Source organism: Drosophila montana, unplaced genomic scaffold (assembly GCF_035044405.1).
Source record: "Drosophila montana isolate Dmon_TW-CO22-7 unplaced genomic scaffold, ASM3504440v1 contig_2611_1, whole genome shotgun sequence".
Lineage (NCBI taxonomy): Eukaryota > Metazoa > Arthropoda > Insecta > Diptera > Drosophilidae > Drosophila > Drosophila montana.
In genome coordinates, this window is record NW_026997476.1 from 66,481 (window position 1) to 88,652 (window position 22,172).

General features: G+C 37.7%; 2 protein-coding genes across 8 annotated transcripts; one reads left to right on the top strand and one right to left on the bottom strand.

Moving 5' to 3' along the window:
- Positions 1 to 1,540: 1,540 nt before the first annotated feature.
- Positions 1,541 to 3,199, bottom strand: LOC135429177 (uncharacterized). Of its 6 annotated transcripts, none has more exons than XM_064683428.1 (5): positions 2,905 to 3,199; positions 2,687 to 2,848; positions 2,319 to 2,368; positions 1,958 to 2,024; positions 1,541 to 1,859 (listed from the first exon to the last, which is right to left on the bottom strand). In XM_064683428.1, exons 2-5 carry the CDS (start codon positions 2,778 to 2,780, stop codon positions 1,636 to 1,638), a joined length of 435 nt encoding a protein of 144 aa, XP_064539498.1. In that variant the 5' UTR covers positions 2,781 to 2,848; positions 2,905 to 3,199; the 3' UTR covers positions 1,541 to 1,635. The 6 variants fall into 6 exon arrangements, with proteins under 6 accessions (XP_064539498.1, XP_064539499.1, XP_064539500.1 ...); XM_064683429.1 differs by lacking the exon at positions 2,905 to 3,199 and adding an exon at positions 2,440 to 2,499 and having other exon boundaries at positions 2,683 to 2,826; XM_064683430.1 differs by lacking the exon at positions 2,905 to 3,199 and adding an exon at positions 2,440 to 2,499 and having other exon boundaries at positions 2,291 to 2,368; positions 2,683 to 2,826.
- A 4,593-nt stretch (positions 3,200 to 7,792) lies between these two features.
- Positions 7,793 to 8,495, top strand: ND-MLRQ (NADH dehydrogenase (ubiquinone) MLRQ subunit). 2 transcript variants are annotated; one of them, XM_064683434.1, is made up of 4 exons: positions 7,793 to 7,854; positions 7,923 to 7,971; positions 8,056 to 8,202; positions 8,366 to 8,495. In XM_064683434.1, the coding sequence occupies exons 2-4, from the start codon at positions 7,930 to 7,932 to the stop codon at positions 8,426 to 8,428; spliced, it is 252 nt and encodes an 83-aa protein (XP_064539504.1). In that variant the 5' UTR covers positions 7,793 to 7,854; positions 7,923 to 7,929; the 3' UTR covers positions 8,429 to 8,495. The 2 variants fall into 2 exon arrangements, with proteins under 2 accessions (XP_064539504.1, XP_064539503.1); XM_064683433.1 differs by having other exon boundaries at positions 7,829 to 7,971.
- Positions 8,496 to 22,172: the final 13,677 nt, after the last annotated feature.

Genomic DNA, 22,172 nt, shown 5'->3' on the forward strand with positions numbered 1-22,172 from the left:
TATTTGGACGACCTACTAGTTATTTCCCCAGATTTTCAAGCGCACTTAAGATATCTGCGACGAGTGGGCAAATGCTTAAGGGAAGCGAACCTCTCAACCGGACTGCATAAATCCAAATTTTGCTTCAAGGCATTAAATATCTAGGATTCATTATTGGTGGTGGCACGCTTCGCATGGACCCCGAACGGATTATAGCTATAAAACGAATCCCCGTGCATCGGTCGCGCAAAGAAGTTTGCTCATAGCCTTCTTTTCAGCCAAGTTGAAGAAACACCATCGGAACTATTCCGTCACTGAAAAGGAGTGCTTAGCGTCGATACTGGCCATAAACAAGTTCAGACCGTATATAGAGGGGATGCCTTTTACTTGCATCACTGATCACGCCAGCTTACAATGGCTGATGTCCACGCGCACTGCAATCTTCGCGCCACAGAGCAATGCAAGCGAGCGAGTTAATCGTACAGTGTGTTTGGCAATCAGGGCGTATCTGGAGCAGGATCACCGCGAGTAGGACCTCTACCTTCCAGAAGTAGAAGTGTCTATACGCAATACCATACACACGGCGACCGGGGGGGTGACGGCATTCTTTGCCGTTTTCGGACATCACATGTTCCTAAACGGAGTAGTTACAAATTGGATCGTAGGTTTGGGTCTCTTGGTGATAATGAGATTTCTCATTTGCACCCAGCAGACAAAATACACCTTATTAGACAGCGAGACCATAGCCAGCTACACCAGGCTTACGAAAGAAGTCATCGGCAGTATTACGCTCGAGTCCGAGTATTCCAGGCGGAACCAGGCCAAAAAGTTTACAGACGCAACTTCGTACTGAGTGATTTCGGGAAGGCTTTTAACGCCAAGTTTGCTAGGAAGATTCTAAAGGCCAGAGTAGTACGTCGAGTATTAAACAACTCGTACTTGCTGGAAGACTGCCCCTAGGAGTGTTTCATGCCAAGGAAATCCGTGTATAGACCAAGGTCGTGGTGTGCCTCACGTTGGGCGCGGCTCAGCTTAAGAAAATGGGTGGGCCGGCCAGGCTGGGCGCAGACAGAGGCAGGAGATCCGACTTCGAACCCATTGCTCCCATCAGCGACTTTGCGTCGTTGGGAATCCTGGGGTGATGTTGCGTGGGGAGTCGCTAGTATTTATTGATATATATCACCACCGATATCGGTGCGGGCCCAAAGCACCTTAGAGCGCAAAATTCGCAGGGCTCAGCATCCACTGCCTTGATCGAAAAAAAAAGGGAGAGCATAGGCGGTTGCCCGCCCGATTCGCTCGTATGGTAATGAGCGGATAGCATGCCCTTGACCTTCATCTGGGCCGTTGACCTATATCTGCAGCTGTGCATATGGGCAGCAACGGCAACCACAGTTAAATGTATGCGTGTGCTGAATTTCGGCACCTATGATATTGCTGCCCAAATGTACAGCCGGGGAGCCGATTTTGAGAAGCGGTACCATACAGTCGGGTTGCGCACAAGCGAATCGCTTTATAATTCCGGCCCCGCGAAACAGAACTTGGTACCATAAATATTATATTTGTCGAGACCTGCTATTAGACGTCTGGAAAAACAATACAATAAATGTGCCCGCCAAGGAGCCACGCAGAGGACGCCGGGCTGTTTCTTCCGGCTCACAAAGACGTCAACTGTGGACCGCCAATCTTATCGACGCGAGAGGGATCCGAGCCAGAGTGAACGACGACGACTCCCAGCGTCGCGGACAACGAGAGTCGACCAGGAGACGAAGCGCCCACAGGCGAGACCACGCCCACATCATACGAGTGAGTCCGTTCTATAACGCCCAGTCTCGCCCCGAGCAACAGGCGGAGGCAGAAGCAGAGCAAATTTGAGAACCCTGAAAAGGAAAGATTTTGAAATTATTAAATTTGGTTTTGTTTGTTGGCCTTAGGTAACAATACATATACATATATATATGCCACCTATATCTATTACCTTTTAAGGACACTTCATTGATCTCCGACAGTGAAGGAAAGGCCCGAAAAGTTATTGCGTCTGCCATCTAAGAAAAGAAAGGAACGAAGTAATTTCGATTACACACGATCCATACACATATATATGTATATATATCAAAAAAATAATTTATTTCCATTGCCCTTAGCGCCTCAGAGAGCTCTTTAGGTAGGCTCTGTGGATTTAAGAGACTTAATTCCAACTAATTTCTTATTTTTTTATATAAGCATCTTTCCAACATAGAATTTTTTTCAGCGTGGTAACACATATATATATATATATACGTGCATGACGTGTGGAGGCCAATCGCTCAACTTTATATTTATAACATTTGTTCTCTCACGTTGTTTCCAACGGCGGTTGGCGGTGACGTCCTTTCTTTGTGTTGTTCGGCTATAAATTAAATTATAGAAAATCATCTTAATTGTCAATAACCATTAGATAATGATAATAATTATTCGTACCTGTTGAAGAGATAGAGATGTCCATTAGCATGACATTATATAAAGAAGGTTGGAGATGTTCTGTAAATAGATAATAAAATAACCTATAAGCTTAATTGTCAATAATTATAAGATGATGCATAGAATTATACGCACTTGTTGAAGTGAAAGAAATGTCAACTTGCACGGAATCATACATAGCAGAGTGAAGATGTGAGATATTGATTGTTGATAACTATAAGAAATGCAACCAATTATACGCACATACTGAAAGAAAACAATGTCCGGCTAATTATCCACTGATGGGGAAAGGGGCCATGTCTGCCGACACGGGCTGATGCAAGCAAACAAGTGGCCAACATGCGGTAGTCGAGATCAAGTAGTCGTCGCAGGTAAGGCGGGTAAGCCTGAGTCCGGACTGGGACCCGAGCTGGAAGAGTCAAGTGGGTTAATAATGCTTTTTGTTATTTTATATTAGAATCTCACCTTTGTAGTTTTCATTTATTCCTAGTTTCAGCTGTTTATTGTGTTCATATATTAGTAGTTCCAGCTGTTTGATGTAGTTCAATTTTGTAGTTCGTTTGCTATAGAGTTGTGTAGGTCCGTTTGCTACAGATGTTAAAAGGTAGGTAAAAATCGATCATGGTATAAATCAGTTGATAAATTATGAAATTGGAAGTCGTGCCGCAGCGTCGCCGGTTACTTGTGTGGAATATACAGAAAATGGAGCAAAATGAAGTAAGTGCAACTAAAGAAGCAGAGTACGAAAGTATAAAATACAAGACAAGCAGACAGAAGTAAAGTTCGAATGGAAACGAGATGGCAGAATCGGACCTGAAACGTCGTGTGTAAGTGAAAACGAGATGACAAATAGTAAGAAAAAAACAGCTAGGGAAACAATGTTGATGCAAAAATTGAACAAATGCTACAGCTGTTAAACCTTAAAGTGATTGCTGATGAACAACGTGACAGCCAAATGAAAATCGCTCCGGTTAATTTTGGAAAAGAAGTAAGCGATTGCGATGGCAAGTGTGTACCACTAGATATATGGTCCGAGATTTTCAAAAAAAAATAACGACACTAATGACCTCACAGAAAAACAAAAATAAATGCATGTTAGATGAAAGATGACCGCTGCAGCAAAACTTTTTCTTTTCACGAAAAGCGTGTGTACTTATGATGAAATAAAAGGCGCATTATTCGAAGAATTTACATGTACAGTCTGTCAAGAATGAGTTAACGTAAACATTAAAAATGCAACATTTCAAATTAATAACAATCAAAATTAACAATTTATTTCAGTATATATATATTTGTTTTTTATGCATTATGTTAACTTATCCTACTTACTTAAATATGTAAGAAAAAAGGTGCAATTTAATTGCAAATTCAAAGAAAAAAAATAAAAAAATAAGTAACTACATTTTTTAGGTGTCAAGAAACTCGTTACACAAATATAATAAGTGACTTTACACTTAATATATACTTAAATGGTAATTAAAATTAAAGTTAAATATTTCGGATGTCCACCCTTAGCATTTATTACACATTGTAGTCGGGTTTTCATTAGGTGTATTAATTTTTTAAAGTCATAATAACACACACACACAGACACAAATGTGTGTGATTGGGCTGATCTTGATATAAAATATCATTATTGGCAGGCGTTTAACGCGCGCCCTTCTTTTTATGATTTAGGGTTTGAATTGATGAATGAATGTTGACCCCTTTTTACCTGCAGCAGCCCGTTGGGCCGAAAAGGTAAACTTTTGGCAAGCAGCTGCACTTGCATATGTACATAGGTCAAGTGACTGATCACTTAAATAATTTTATGACCAACGGATATTTGTGCAAAAATTAAAATCTTCAATTATATATTTAATGTATTAATGATTTTATTGACTTATCATATTCAAGTTATTTAATTCAAACCCTTAAATATAAAAAGAAGGGCTAAGTCAGCCCAGTCGCTCAACTTAATATTTATAACATTTGGCGGTGACATCCATTCTTTCCACACTCAAACATATATATGTTTGTAGATCGTGGTGTTTGTGAGAAGCTATGCAGGGAAGAAGAGATGCACGAAAGCGCGCAAAGCAATGAGTGAGAACGAGGAAAACTCTGCACATGCATACACATATATGTTTCTAGGCTGTAAACATTTAAAGCTAACCTACATATGTATATAAAGAAAAAGTATCAGCCGCAGCGGCGTTGTGCGCTGAGCGAGATGCGGCTTCATTCTGAACGTTCGGCTTTCGAGGCCGGCATTTGGAGGCCGGCATCTCTATGGCCATAACAAAATGGTCGTGGGCACCTACGGGGTTCACTCGTTGCGATTTATCGTGTTTCGATTATTCTGCTGCTGACATATCTATGTATGCGTTGTATGTTTAGTGTCAGTAGTCGGTTTTGGTCTGCAGCAGCGTCTCGTTGAAATCAATTCGACGATTATTAGAAACACTTTTTCTCTGTGTTATAAATATTATCAATTTAATATACAATACAGTATTATAAATCTTACGTAGTTATTTAGGTGGTTAATTTGCTTCCCATTGGTGCAAGAGAACCTACCACATTTATTCGTGTTGTTTCTGGTAGTAACCGGCCACAGCTGTTGTTTCAATGTTTGATTGCTAGAACAGATGAAGATGATTTCTGTAATAAAGGATTAATTAAATAAATTGTATTTAATTGTAATAATCATAAATAATGCCATTAGTTATATAAAATATGTTGCATTTGATATTATCGGCAGCGTCGATATCGTTTTTGTTGTGTTGCATTCGAAATTATCGGCAGCTTCGATATCTTCTTTGTTGTGTGCTCAGATTATCGAAAGTTAAATCGAGCGGATAAAAATAGCGTGAGGGTGGCAGCGACTGCCTGCGCTGTGCAAGAAAATGCGAGGGAGCGACAGCGATTGGCCACCCGATTCGCTCAGAGAGAGAGTAGGAGGAGAGCGAATCGAATGCTCTTCGTAATGCCCTTGGCCTCAGCTGGGTCATTGCTGCTGTACATATGGGCAGCAACGGTGACCACTTTTGAATATAAGCGTGTGCCAAAATTTGGCACCGATCACGTTGCTGTCCAGACGTACAGCATTCAAGAAGTTCGACTTTGTCAGCGGTCAACGGCGGGCGTGCTGTGTTCAAACTCACTTAGTCAAGTTTATGTTTAATTGATGAAAAGAAACATGACAAGTTAAGTTTGTTGATACAAGGCAGAGGAATGTCCACGTCGTTCGAATAAGTGCAGTCTTGGATTAAAGGGTGGAGCAATGCAATTAAATTATTAGCACCACAGGGTGGGTGGGAGCGCCATAGCATCAAAAGCAAAGCCACCGATTGACGTCCGATTCAATGTATGTCAATTAAGTTACCTTTGGTTTGCATTGTTTTGTCGCTAGTCTTTGTGTACTCTTTGGAGCTGATTAGTGATGTGCAGACTTCGTGACGGCAGGCACGGGTATACCCACCCCTAAAGAGAGTACTGGCTGCCCAGGGCTATCCCTCGAAAAACAAACCGCCTGTAAATTCCTCAGTAATAAAATATCCATTACTCTACAGAATCAGATTTGTTTAAAAAAAATAGGAAGTTATTAACATCAGATACGCAATTCAATGGGCACGATTAAATATAATAAATTCCTAACGATTCAACAAAAAAGAGTTGATAAAAGTTAGTAAATTAGTTGAGAGTAATTAATAAAGAAATGTTAAAACTTTCCTACGCCTTTGTACTTTGTACACAATTTGAATAAATCTGACTACCAAAATACCACTATCCGTGTAGAAACCAACGAAATCTTATTCCAAACGATGAAATATTTGGTGTGCCAGAAATTTGTTCACCAATTGTTAAAATTAAGGTATGTAATCATAATAATTGTATTACTAAGCTAGTTAGAAGCAAAGGGACAGTTCGTAGTGTCAGCAATGCTGAGAATATACGGCATCATCGGGCACGACTTTATTGGCTATCGACACTGTAATTAATAACAACAATAAAATCAGCAATTTCGAAAAAACAATTATGAAGCCAGGGGCGCCCATCATCCGGTTGACACCGGTTGAGGCTGACTGTCTTTAAATACTATTCCTGGAAGCTTTGGAAATGTTACATATCAATAATACGATTTCTCAAAAAACTGTCGATAATAAGAAAATGAACGATCACAACAAAGGCTCCACAACTGCTATTTAACAACCTGTCGTACTTTTGACAGCTGCTTCAGGATAGTTAGAAAATTCTGACTATGCGGCTGCGACACTTCCGTCAAGAACCAACTACAGAATAAGAATTTCAAGTAAAAAAAAAAAACAAATCAAGCGTAGCGCTACCGCTCAGCCATAGTCTACGCCGACGGTGCCGAAGTAAACATTTCAGTAAGATAGGGCCAAATTTACAATTGGTCTCTAGTCTCATATTTGTAATCCAATTTATAAGATCAGATCTTCCGATTGGTAAGTAAATCAATTTGTTTTCTAAGCCGAAAAATATTGGTATTCAATTTATATATTCGTTGCTCGGCGTAATTTGATATATTCTTTATTTTTTTGTTGGCATAATGTTATTATGTTTTATATTACTCGGGCCTTTATTTATATATTGTTGTTAAAGTTTCGTTTCGGTGCAATTTACTTTTATATATGCCCTAGCAATATTTTTATTGATTTCAGCCCTCAAAGCTTTGAGTTTATTGCTGTTTTATATATATTTTCGCGGCGCTGGCGGAAATTAAATCAAAATACTCTTCGCGCGGCTTGCCGGTACCCACATGCTCAACTACACATTTCGGCCGACGGCCGTCTCGAAGGGCAACGGTATCCCAAAGGGCACCCGTTTCACTCCCCTCGTGATCTCTCGGCGCTGTAGATCGTGAACTTGACGTTGCCAATTTCTCGCTATTTGTGCGCTCCTGTCCCAAATGGAACACAAAAATAGATATTTATGGCGATTTTATAAAGTACAAATTTTTGTATATCTTTATTTATTACCAATTGCAATATACATGTGTATATAAATTTGGAATTCGATAAAAAAAATAATTTAATTTTTTTAATTCGGTATTTCTTTTCTTTTAATCTTATTTGTTGTTCGAGTATTTAAGTTTTTATGAGATACTATTGTAGTTTGTCCCGCTGTGAAATTCCTCGACAATAGTTTTATGGAAAATACAGGCTAACAACGGCTAATTAAGGTATAAAATGAGATTAACAGATTTTCCCGGTTAATAAAAGCCAAGATAATCTGAACTTCGAGCGCTGAGCTCACATTGACTATAAGTGTATTTCATCTTCGTCATTCAGATATTTATTTAGTTTCGATTTGATTGTTAATAAAACTTCGGCGCTATGCTTACATACATAAATATGCTCAAAAGAGCTAGTTCTAGGAACAAATTCTTAGTTACGACTGTTAGAAGCTTGCGTAAGTTAGTAATATATTTTAATTTGCGCGTGTTTATTGGTCAGGACGTAAATCGTTTTTTCTATCAGTTATAAAATGCAGGGGCTTGGGTTACAAAGTCTTAAGAAAAACCCTGCGGTATGTGAAACCATTTAATCTCTGTTACGTAATCGTCACAAATGTTTGTTTTATATGTACATATTTGCATAAATGCTCACATAGTTGATCCCGCTTTACGTTTGCGTGGCTGCAGGAGCAGTTGGAGCGGTTTATTATATGACTCGCCTAGCTACAAGGAATCCGGACGTTACTTGGAATCGCTCATCCAATCCAGAGCCATGGCAAGAATATAAAGACAAACAATATAAGGTACACTAATCAAAAATCATAATATGTATGAATCATTTATAATTTTACGTTTTTTAAACGTAATGCATGCATAAAAACAAAACATTGATATGTACAAAAAAGATATATAAACGATTATTAACAAGTATATTATATAATGGATTATTTACTTGTTTATTTTCAGTTTTATTCACCCGTAAGAGATTATTCTAAAACAAAGAGTGCTGCTCCAAACTTTGACGAATAAGTTTTTCAAATGGAGATTGTATTAAATTGATTGTCAAAATAAATGCATTAATATGCTGCCTATTGTATATGTATTATTGATTTTTACTTTATTGATGACCGTGTATTTATACGTACATACATATATGCCTTAACTTAACCATGGCTTTTAATTATGGGAAAAGAGAATAAAAGCCATGGTTAAGTTATATGTACATATGTATTTATGTATATATATATATATATATATATATATATATATATATATATACATATATGTAGGTAAACCAAACATATGCATATATGTATATAAATACCAAGATTTGAATGTTTTTGGTTTTTGTATTTCCAGCTCCACAAACAAAAGAAAATTTATTATTGGTACGCGACTGACTCGGGGTTGAGACGCCCAGCGGGGAGATTTAAATTTTCTATCGACGATAAAAAGTTAAATAAGTTATCTACAATTTGAAGCACGAAACTTGTCCCGGGCAAACTTGGGGAATACTTGCTTGTATATACAGTCACGGACAAAAGTATTGGCAATTGTCAGCTAAAAATTTGAAATTTGAGAATAACCAACTTATTATTTTATTGAAATATATTTTTTTTATGATCATTTAAATATCTAACTTACTTAAAAGTATTAGAAAAGGAACATTTTTGGTTGCCTTACAAATAAAAAACCAAAAAAATATGGTAATTTTCATAGGGACAAAAGTATTGGCAAAAACTTAAATGGTTGTGTTAAAATTTAAAAAAATAAAACATGAGATAAAAATTAATACTTAGGCATGCCGCCTTTTTGTTTTATAACGCTTTCCAGGCGATATGGCATCGAATGCACCAATTTTCGGGCAACATTTGGCTCAATTTTGTGCCACTCTTCCATTTGGGCTTCTTTAAGCTCAGTCTTTGTTGAAAATGTATGGTTTCCAAGCCTTTTTTTCAAGTTCCTCCCATAGGTGGTCGATTGGATTGAGGTCTGGTGATTGAGGAGGATGTGGAAGAACATGAGCTGTATTGTATGCAAGCCACATTCGCACATCATGGGCCGTGTGCTTTGGATCATTGTCCTGTTGAAAAGTGAACTGACTGCTTAACATCAACTTTTCAGCGCTTTTTTTTAAATTTGCCTTCAATATTTCCAAGTAAACACGCTTGTCCATTGTTCCTTCGATGAAAACTAGTTCACCCACACCAGCTGCGGACATACAACCCCACACCATAACACCTCCACCACAGTGCTTTACTGTAGACATTAAGTTGCAACTATTGTATGCCGTATTGGGTTTTCTCCACACTTTAATGCGGCCATCTGAGCGAAAAATATTAAACTTACTTTCGTCGGAGAATAGGACATCGTTCCAGTAAGTTAATGGCTTCGATTTAAATTCTTTGGCGAATGCCAATCTCTTTGATTGGTTAACACTCGAAATGAGTGGTTTGCGTCTTGCAATTCTCGCATTGTACCCAGCCTTGTGTAGTACCCGCCGTACCGTTTTGGAGTGAATTTCTTTTTCAGTCTCTTCTTTAACATCTGATACTATTTGGGAGGATGTGATTTTTGGGTCTTTCTTGATCTTTCTTATTATTTGGGTGCAATCACGATCGGTTAACTTTCGTGGGCCGCAGTTGCGTTCAGCGTTTTCTACCGTAGGGTCGCCTGAAAATCTATGGACTATGCTCCGAATGGTAATAGGATTTACCTTGTTTGCGTAAATTTAAAATAATTTTTCGCTGCTTTACGGTGGTTTCACACTTCTTACCGGCCATTTTTACAAAATAATATATAAATTGATGCTTAAAAAATTTTTTCTAATTATATTTTTTAGATTCAAATATTTTGGCAAAGAAAAGTGTGACTATATAAAAATAATATTAAAATAACAACTTTATATTGAAAATTGCCAATACTTTTGTCCCTATATAATTACGGGTTCTTGGAATAAAATAATTATTAAAAATTAACCATGCCGCCAAAGTTTATAAAAATTATTGGATTGCATGCACAAATAGCTAATTATCGTATGAAAAATATAAAATTATTAAATATTAGACGGTATATTGGACAAAACCGACAATAAAACAAGATAATATTAAATTGCCAATAGTTTTGTCCGTGACTGTACATAAATAGTCTGACAGGAATGATAATAATATAATTATGGCAGAGAGATTGTCTTCGTAATTTGGCAAACTGGCAGCACAACTGTCTTCTTATATGGACTGACCGTAACGTATGATTTGCATGTTCAAAGGGAGAATATTTTCATAGTCCTCTAACGCATTACTCGTGCTCTTCTCATTATATGTTCTCTGTCTTATAGTATTGTAAGTGGACATTCAACTCTGAATACTGAATACTGAACGGAACGCTACACAACACACTTGGGTCTCTTTCAACTCCTGCCCCCGCCACAATATCGCCCTTATATTACTCAGCTTTTGTCTTACTTGTCAATGACTTCAATAAATACTTGTCTATATCAAATATTTCAACTAACACAAAAGGTCCCTTTAATTTGGGTTCCAACTTCGTTTATTATTTATTTTATTAATAGTTTACAAAACGAGTGTTGGATCCCAAGTTTTAATTATTTAATACATAAGAATATGAAAATTAAATGCCAAAAGCCTTAATACAAATATTTCTAATAACATCACCGACAGGATGGAGTTGTTTTATTTGCCCGCCTGGCCAGCTATGCCCCCTTTCACAGCCAATTTTGTCTCTGACGTTATTAGAGCTTCCAGCTAAGAAGGAAGGTGTTAGTGGAGTAAATAGTAATCTTAATTTACTATATTATTTAAGAAAATACATCAAATAGGAAAAAAGATGAAAAGAGGTATTAAAAAACTGAAAAAATTATACTAGCATATAATGTTGTGGGGGAAAATTTATAGCCTGTACGGCAAGCTTCGCCTCTACTCATACCTGGGAATAGTCACTGAGTTCTTGATCATATCTTGAAAGCAACGGATTTATTAGGGGGAGAGAAAGTTCCGTGGAGAAAACGTGATACAAACTATTGTAATTTGTGCATAACACGCGTGCATAGCGTAATCTGTTATGCACGTAGGTGCGAAAATTCCTGGTCTAACAGAAAAAAAGAATCTATGTAGCCAAGTATCAACTAATGTAGTAAGACAACACCGAGAGAGAAGAAGCCTGCGGGAGTAGAATGGCATCCGAAGATTGGGGTCAAAATTTAAACCTCGTGAGGCAGAAAGCAAAAATTGCTTATGAACTGACTCAATACGATCCTGGCTCTTATTATACCTCGGAGACCAGATGTACGAGCAGTTTTCAAGTATAGGGCGAACAAGAGAGAAGTGTAAAGAAGTTTGTTTATAAGGAATAATCCTTAGACCAACATTTCATGTATCCAAGTACACCTTTGGCTTTATTAACGATGGTAGGTATATGAAGATTGGGGTAGAGTTTAGAAACAAAAAGAACGCCAAGGTGCTTAACTGTTAGTATACGTTGCAATGGAGTATTGTCGATTGTAAAAAATAAACATACACTTTAAACAATTAAGATGCAATTGATTTACAGAACACCAAAGGTGCACAGCGTTCAAATTTCTTGTAGATGTGTGGGATCAGTGTATGAAAGAATAAGTTTCTCATCGTCCGCATACATAAGTGTATGTCACATGGGTATGTGATATAACAGGCGGGAGATCGTTTATATTATTTGTTCCTACCATTTATATACGAAGAAATCCAAAGCAAAGAGACGGAGAGAAACCCAAGCGGTCCAGTCTAACGCCTTACTCCAGTCAGTGTCAATAACATCAATTTGCATTTTAGAAAGGATAGCATCATTTGCCAAGGGAGTAAATTCAAGCATAGTCGTAGTAGACCGATTCTTTACGACCTCACGTTGAACAGGGGGGTCAACTGATTTGCAGAAATCTTGCAAGTTCGAAGTGATTATTATAGACTGAACCCATTAAAAATGGATAAGAAGCATATAATGTATTTATGCAAATGTATGCAACAGGCAGAAGAAAGCATCTCCGACCCTATTAAGTATATATACCTATTCTGTCGTCTGTCTGTCCGTATGTATGAAAGCAAGGATCCCAGAACTTATAAGAGCTAGAGACTTGAAATTTGGAACGTAAGTCCCTTTAGTGCCCGCGCATTCCGAGTTTGTTTCCGATAATGGACAGCAAAAGTTCAGAATGGTTATCGATTATAGGAAGCTCAATACAGTCACGATAGCATACTGGTATCCCATACCAGAAATTAATGAAGTTCTAGCTCAACTAGGTCATAATAAGATTTTCTCTGTCCTAGATCTGAAAAGTGGACTTTATCAAAATCTCTTGAAATCCTCCGATTTCGAAAAGATATTCCGTTAATAACGGAAAATATGAGTTTACACGACTCCCATTTGGTCTGAAGAATGCTCCAGCAATATTTCAACGTGCACTCGATGACATTCTAAGAAAACACATCGGAAAAATATGCTACATCTACGTAGATAACATTATCATATTCAGTAAAAATAATGAATCGCATATTAAAAACCTGGACATAATTTTCCGAACCTTACAGAAAGATAACATGAAATGTTAGTTGGATAAATATGAGTTTTTTAGAGACAGAGTAGAATTCCTTGGTTTTGTCATTTCCGACAAAGGTGTGGAAACAAATCCAAAAAAAATAAGCAATTGCAAACTATCCATTTCCCAATACCCTGATAGATCTGAGAGCCTTCCTAGGCCTAGCCGGTTACTATAGACGGTTTATTAGAGATTTCACTAAGATTGCAAAACCATTTAGGTACCTTCTTTTAGGGGGAAGATGGACGCGTATCCAAACGAGAATTTTCAAAAAGGCTCGTCAATTTCGACCAAAAAGCTACAGAAGCCTTCGATAAAATAAGGATTGCTTTAATATCCAGCGAAGTAGTATTACAATATCCAGACTTTTCTAAGGAATTCCACTTAACAACCGACGCTTCGAATTTTGCACTCGGCGCGGTACTCTTTCAAAACGAACGACCGATTTCTACCAATCCCAAGCATCGAAGTCCCAATCAGCGCTTTCAAAAATCAGATATTTCTGCACAAAGGTAAAAATACAAACTATAAATTCAGAAACCCATTCCCAACGTACCATAGACATGAAATAACACAACCTGATTATACAATATCAGAATTGACAAAATGATTAAAGTACTTAAACCCATCGGTCATTAACGGAATTTACACACCCGAAGATTTAATGGGCCAAATTCAGAATTTATCTCCCAACAATTTTAGAAATATTAAGGCCAGATTTACTTCATTAATAGTCAAAGACCTCACAACAGAAGTACAGCAGGACGCACAAATTCTTCAAATTCACAATAGAGCCCATCGCAACGAACAAGAAAATAAATTACAATTGGCAGAGAAACACTACTTCCCCAGATTGAAGAAAAAATTAGAAAACTTAGTTAAGCAATGCCAAGTTTGTAGACATCCTCCGAATCCCCACATCAAAGAAACACCCATACCGAATTCCCCGGACAAATCCTACACATAGACATTTACTGACTGCATTAGATAAATTTTCAAAACTTTCACAAGGTAGAATTATTAAATCCAAGTCCATAAAAGATATCAAGAAACCATTGCATTATCTATTGTTCTATTAAAAAAAGGCGCCCTATAAAAGTTCTATCAATGGGCTGGTTGACAGATTCCATTCCAAATTATCCGAAATCATGAGATGTCTCAAAACGAAGAGCGACCACCGAACATTTGAAGAATTACTTAACAGAGCTACTTATTTATGAATACAATTACATAATAAACTCAGTTACGAAAAGGCGACCGTTAGATGTCTTCTTTGGTGGAATTGCCTCAACTAATCCTGAACAATACGATAAAAGCCGACAGGACAATTTTAACAAAATCAAGTAAAAGCAACTAAAAGACTTAGAGTACTACAATCGAATCAGGAAAATACAAACGTTCTCGACAAAGATCATTCATTTCATCAACTTGGACAAAATCGGAAGTGCACTCGATACAATCAAACTTTACGTAGAGAGTAATTTGCACGAAAATCACCCAAACATTCACAACTTTTCATTTCATCATTTGACCGAAAGCCTAGATCCTTAAATTAGTTAGGATCGGCATGGAAATATGCAGCAGGCAACCCAGACCACGACGATTTAGAAAATAATTTCGACAAACTAATTGTTAATAACAACTAACAAGTAATAATAAATAAACAGCTCTATGATAGACTTAAAAGGCTCACTAAAATATCAAATGACTTAATGATAGTTACCTCAGCAATGAGATTCCCGTCAGTTTTCAGAATCAGGTTAGATTAATTAAAGAGGAATTGGACTATATTAGACATCCATCCAATGGGCAAGACTAAATATTATAAATTCTCTACTTTTAAATGAAAACGATCTAGAGGAAATTTTTAAATTTTTTGATAAAATTAATATGCCACCGATCTCAATAGAAGAAATGCCAGAATTTTCTGAAGTATCCGCTTTACATAACAAGTCAACACTCCTTTATCTTGTTAAGATACCGAACTTTGAAAAAAAAACAGTTATCAAAATATTCCCTTGAAAATAATTGTAAAGAAGAATTTAATAATCCATTTAGAGGAAATGAAACACTTTTGTTCAACATAGAAATATACCAGGTAAAAATAGATTGTAAAACCATTGTGAATGTAACCATATGCAATAAGAACCAAGTTGTTAATTTTAGAGATTCAAATTGTATACCCAAACTAGTTAGAGGGAAAAGATCACTTTGCAGCTTTAGCATCAACGTATTAAAAAAATTTAACGGCACTGTCACGTGGAATAATACCAACAACCATCTGGAAGGTAGCTATCTCATCCACTTCGAGAACGACACCGTGACCGTTGAAGATAAAGAATTCAGCAACTCAGACTCATTGATCATGAAGCCGGGGACGCCCATCATGCAACTGACATCCCTAGAAGCTAAGCGACTAAAATTGCTATCACTAGAAGCTCTTGAGGCGCTTCATATAAACAACACAGAACAGCTGCAACATTTGAAGACACAGTCCAAAGTAAATAGAGGCACACTAGTAATCTTGTTTTCCCTAGTCCTATTAATTTGTCTAGGGCTACACATATGGCAGGTAAGAAATCAGAAGATAATCGTACAAACAACGTCACTGCCCGAACCAGCCAACTTCGTGGCCCAGCAATTTAAAATCATGTCATTAAGAGTCCCACAATTCAATAACGTCAACTAAAGGGGGAGGAGTTACCCCAGAGGTGGTTGATTTGTTGCAACATGGTCAAAATTGCTGACCATGCGTCTTCAACATGTCCGCAGCTGAAGCTAAAAATTCTTTGGAAACACGCCACCCGCTGAAGTTACATTGCCGCCGTTGCCATTGTTAGGTTTCATACAGACATAGATTTGATTTAAGTTTCAGTTCTAAAATCAGTCTTTAATAAAACAGACACGTTCTCCCGCAAAGAAGATTTCTTTATTCAACATTACCAAATAAGAAGTTCTCAAGAAGATTTCTTTATTTTACATAAAGGGAAATAACTTATGTCCGAATCGGATGACAGGGAAAGACTGGTTTCGCTTTTTATACCCTGAACCCATTGAAATTGGGTAAAAAGGGTATGATGTTTTTGTGCAAATGTATGTAACAGGCAGAAGGAATTATATCCGACCCAACAAAGTATATATATTCTTGATCAGCATCAATAGCCTAGTCGATCTAGCCGTGCCCGTCCGTCCGTCTGTCCGTATGTATGAACTCAAGGATCTCAGAACCTATAAGAGCTAGAGACTTGAAATTATTGCTGTAGGTCCTCCTAGTGCCTGCGCAGATCGAGTTGGTTTCCTGTATTCGATAACTTGCCCCGTTTCCCAGTAATCGATAAAAATCGATATCGAAATCCTGTTTTTTGAGCAATTTTGGTAAATAATAACAGCTAGAGTCACCAAACTTTATATGTTGCTTCTAGAATAGTATATATATATTAGGTATCTTTCATTTTATAACTATCGCCACCTTCCCGCTCCTTCCACAAAGCTATAAATCAAGTTAGAACACCAATTTATGCTGCCCACCAATATAAGTCATTTTGAGAATACACGAATATTTTATAGTATAATAAAATCTGCTAAAAATTTCATAAAGATCGGTTAAGAAACACAAAAGTTATGTGTTTCGCTGCCCACGTAGTTGCGTCAGCTAGGGCAAATTGCAAGAATTTCTGTAAACATGTATGTATACACGCACACGTTCATGCGCATTTTCTTTGAATTCTATCAACAGCATTGCAAATGCGATTGTATTGTTTTCTGTGCTGCTGGAAAGTAGTCCGGTCTGTTGCGAGTTCGAAACCTGCCGGGGAAATTGGTTTTTTTTTTGGCTGGTTAGTTAGTTGCGAGTTCAAACCCTGCCTAGGGAACTTTTTGTTTTTAATTTATCTTTATTACTACTAAAGCAAACGAGCACGTAGCGCGAGCTGCATTTGATATTGGAATCAGAGGGTTCAGGGTATCCCCTAGTCGGGAGCTCCCGACTAGAACCTCCTACTTGTTTTTCTTAAACTCGAGAACACAATCATGTGAGGAGGCCAAAGTCACAAATGATTGGGAACTAATCATGTGAAACATAAATTTTGAATGGTGCTATTTCACGAGGAGTGGAGATATTAAACTTAGTTATAGACGAGCTAGTAGAAGATTTGCTTGCAATATAAGCAATATAAGCCAATGAATCGCAAGTAGTGTCAGAAAAAAGCCCGGACACAAAAACTTGCTTACGAGGGGAAAAAACAGTCAAATTACGAGCTGATGGGGCTGCAGATAAAGCAGGAGTTGGTGGGGCCAAAGATGCAACGCGCAAAATATGGACCAGCGGATACACGTACAAACAAGGGGAGCGCCAAAAAAAAAGATAATCAAAACAAACACGAACAAAAACACGAAACTTACGCCGCGTTTAATAATTGCAATAATTAATAAACTTACGCTGCACAACAGATAGCACTTTGAACAAGTAATTAAAGCTTTTTAAATAAAGCACAAAAGCTGCAAAATTTGCAAACAAAACGCAGGCTAGAAGCGCAAAATATATAAGATCTTGGAGCACAAGGAGAACACGTTAATCACTCTTAATTGAGAACTCTCTCCTTGTTTTCTTTCTTCACTATTATGTTCTATAATTTTTGCCTTATTTTTGTTAAACCTATGCCTATCATTTTTAGCGTTATCCTCAATAATCTGTACCAATTAATGAATTCTAATGGAATGTATTTTGTTACTCGATTTGTCGTAATATTTATTTCCAGCTTTAATTCATTTGACGCGTGTTGCCACGATCGTTATTTACTCTCAATGCCGTTAACATACTTTTCATGGTGCTCATAACACATTCTACTAGGCGTGATTCGGATGCCAGATCCATATCGATGGAGCTTATAAAGAAAGCATCATAAGCTAAGCGGACCTGCCGGAAGTGTTAAATCTTCTTCTTTGAATGGGACAACCAATTCAAAAATCAGAGACTGGGTTTTAATACCACTGAAAAATGCCTCCAAAGTCGAAGGACAATGCCATAAAAAGAAATAAGAAAAGAATACAATACGGATGTGATCGGCAAACATGCCGAGGAAGCTTTATTCAATAAGAACTTGTCAAAATCGTGTAAGTTAATGACCTACCGGGTGCATGGCCTTATATCATGATACATCTCTTCTCTCATCTCTGAAAATGTTAATTTTATATATCGAGGGTAAGCTTTATATCCTTGTGATATGAATTCAAGTTGTCCAAGGTTTTCGTAAAATAATATTTTGTGAATCCTCTGATGTATTTACTCAACTTAACACCTGTTTTCTTGTGTTCACAACCTATAAATATCACTAAAAAATTTTCTTGGTATATTTGGAATTTTGAGATAACTTGATTTTGAGATAACATATTTGTTTGATCTCAAAAGCCGAATCTGTTAATATACTTGGGAATATGAAACTACGGCAAAGGACACAATTTTTGGTTAGACTATTAAGTATATCGATAATATATTTACACAAATATTACGAAGGATAATTATTGTTGAAGCAAAGACAATATAAACACATATTAGAGTAAATCCCATTCGTTTGAAGACAAAGCAAAATTTATAATTTTCTGTTCATGCTGACACGAGCATCGAAGTTAGTCGCCAGCTTGTCTTTAGCAAAGCTGGTCGATGGCGCTCTGCGTTTTTTCGTGTTCGAAGAACATTGAGTGAAAAAATTATGTACCAACTTTTGCTATATCCATTAACCATGATTTATATGAATGATATATTACCCTAGATACTGATAAATTTTAAAGGAAAATTTAAAAGTTAAATAATTTGATCACAAAGCGCATCTTGTGCAATAAATAATTTTACTTTTATTTTAACACAGTGCCACTGGCGTGCAAGCACATACAGTCTGTTAATAATGAGTTTACACATTGACTAAAAATGCAACATTTCAAGCTAATAACAATAAAAATTAACTATTTATTTCAGTATATTTTTCCCTTTTTTTTGCGTTATGTTCCTACATCTAGAAGCCATATGCGCACCATTATCGCTTTGTGTTAAGGGTCATTGTCTTGATAAAATTTTATATGTGGCTTGTTATTTCTTATGAGCTTACATTAAAAATAAAGGCTCAAATTTTTAGTCACCCGCCTTTAATAATACCCGGCTAGTAGTGCGGTTAGTTACGACTTCGATCCCTGCCAAAGAAATTTTTTTTTTTTTAATTTATCATTATTACTACAAAAGGAAACGAGAACGTAGCAGAGCTGTATTTGGTGCTGGAATAAGAGGGTTCAGGGTATCCCCTAGTAGGTAGGTCCCGACTAGAACCTCGTACTTGGGTTTTAGCTTGCTTTTGGGCATTTATAGTAAGTGGTCATAATGCAATTTTAACAATTTTATTCATTCTTGGCATACTGCATGTTTGCATGTGTGAATTATGCGTGAATGAGTACATCAAAATATGTATATATATCTTGTTATTCACGTCAGTGGCTTTCGCTGGCAAATAAATGCATTTTGTTAGTTTAATTATTAACCATTTAAATTGTTCGTTTGGGAATAGATGTGTATGTGTGGGAATATACAAGTTAACCACTGACTATTGGTATGTGCTGACCCAGCGTTCTGGGGAAGCCAATGACCAGAGTCATGTGGCGACGGATATGTCGCAACTATGTTGCCGGCCGCGGCGGTCATCCGATACCGCGCACGAGGCGCTAACGCTGCACTTTTGGGGCAGCGACGGCGTCTCTGCAGGCATTGCTTATATTGATAAAGATTGTACTTTTTAGTCTAAGTCTGGAAACAATAAAAGCGCGAAGTACCGTCCCTTAAGTCTCCCGTTAGTTAACTCATTTTTTACATGCATTTTTAAATGCAACTGGCAAAACCCAAAGTTGCAGACATAGATGCACTAATTTACATACAACGTTCTCCTCTTTGAAGCACACAGACGGGTTTGATTTAAATAAAACACCGGCGTTTTAATATTTATATTTAAAATATTTCCATTATTCTGTTTGCCTTCTCGGTTAATTTTTTATTTTATCGCGAGTGCCTGCTTGTGGCCTGTGCATTCAATCATATAAATATTGTTACTTTTAAATATGTATTCTTGTGCATTTTTGTTTTTGCGCTTGCGCTATTGGCTCTGTGGGTAAAATGATTGTTGTTGTTTGTTGCTTATGTTTAACTGCACATCGCCTCTCTTGGTGTGCAAGATTACGTGAGGAAGCAACCAATCTTTAAATAGAATACTCTCTGGCGCTCTCTCACCTTTTTTCAACTTGTGCTTTGATCTTTTTCTACGCCGCCGCTGGTGTTGGTGTTGAACACGCTATTAAACTAAATTCTTCTCTTTTTACATTTGTAGTAGAGACCCATAATAATGGACCATAGAAGTGTCTGCTTTAAAAAACTTACCAAAAGCAAATTACGGCAAGTCCATCCAGCATACGTTGTTGGCTGTGTGATAATGCAGTGGGGGATTTAGGGTTTTGGGGTTCTGGTTGTTGGTTTTCGCAAACTAAACGATCAGCTCACACCCCTGGATACCCAATTTAATAGCCTAAAGCTGTTGGATGAGTCTCTAGAACCTAAAAAGTCCACTCCTGGTGATTTGCCGTTGCCTAATACCCTTCAGCCTCCGACTGCATGATCAGCATCCTACTACACCGCCCACACAGCAGCTCATATCTTTTGTTACTCCGGTAGCTGTGAGAACTGCTGTGGACACTGGCTCTGGATCTCTCCGAAATGTGTGTCATCGGCCCGAGCAAATCCAGTTGAATTATCCATGTCGCCCGCTGTCGTAGAAGTTTCGAAAGAGCGGCAGCAACAATTAAATTTACAGCGGCCGCTAGAAGGCTCGTCGTCCGGACTACCGGCTGTTCTACGTACCACAGTTTAAAGTGTTCCCACTGTCCCACCTGTGGCGCCTAAGCCTCTAGTGGGGGTTCCGCCGAAGAGACATATTCTTGTTTCTGGGCTTGCCCCTCCCTTCTCATCAGATGATGTAAAAGCCTTTATTCAGGCAAAAATTCAGGACCCAATTATAACGGTGGAAAAATTTAAATGTGTAGTTGCAAGGTTTTTTGCAACTTGTGTGCAGCGAAATTCAAAGACTTAAATTTGTTTTCAAATGTATTTATTGCCGCGCAGGGCACCTATTAGAATTTATAAGTTTTTATATTATTGCTTGACAGCCAACTTGAATTAGTTGTGCCTAGGTTGCGATCAAACGAAAAACGAATATGACAATATGTAAAGCGAACGAAACGAAACTCCACCTGGGTGCTAGGCATGTACATTGCCGTAGCGTGATCCGCATTTTCCAGCCTTTGGCAACGCCTCTCGATGAAGGTTGTAAGCCGCTCGCATGATGGTAAGACGTCCAACGGCGCATCATTCTCCCAGCTAGCTTGCGTAGCTGGGCAGCCTGGGTTCCAACCGCCTCTTGATTAGCTGATGTCGCCTCATCATTTCTATTTGCACTTGCACCTTCATCAAACATTATGAATGTAGCGCACAATAAGGTTCACACAGCCGAACTACAATACAAGTCAATACGAGATTGCGTATAGCTGGATATAGCGCGCAACGATTAACGGGGATTTTGCTACGGCGTTTATGTATAACGACCAACTGTATGCAGATGCGCAAGAAAACGGCTCACCTGTAAAAAGAGCACTCTTTAAATGAAAAAGCCAGCACGTCAGTGCTGTTTAGTATATTGGTTCAGAATGAATTTATTCAGTTTTTATAATGTTCGCTTAGCCTATGGATATACATATATACTTATGCTGTTATTCGTTAACAGCTACAAAGAGAGGGAGAGTGAGTAGCTCGCATATGCCTGTATTAGTGAGCATATATATTGCTCACGGAATGCGCTCAGACGGAGCGTGGGATATGCAGCATAAGCATAAACGGTCAGCTAGTGAGGCTAGTGAACCGCGCTGCGTAATATGAGACCGAGCCAATACATAATGTGGCTCTGGGCTCGTTTACTATATTATAGTTATTGTATGCAACAAAGTGCTGCATACTTTATATTTAAGTACAGGGTATTCTGTATTCTGCACTACACACCACTGTTGTGCTTAAATTGATAAATTGTTTGTTGAGGCGCGTAGCACTTAACGAACAACTTGAGCTTGTAAAAGTACACAAACGAAATTATAAGTCGGGGTCACCAA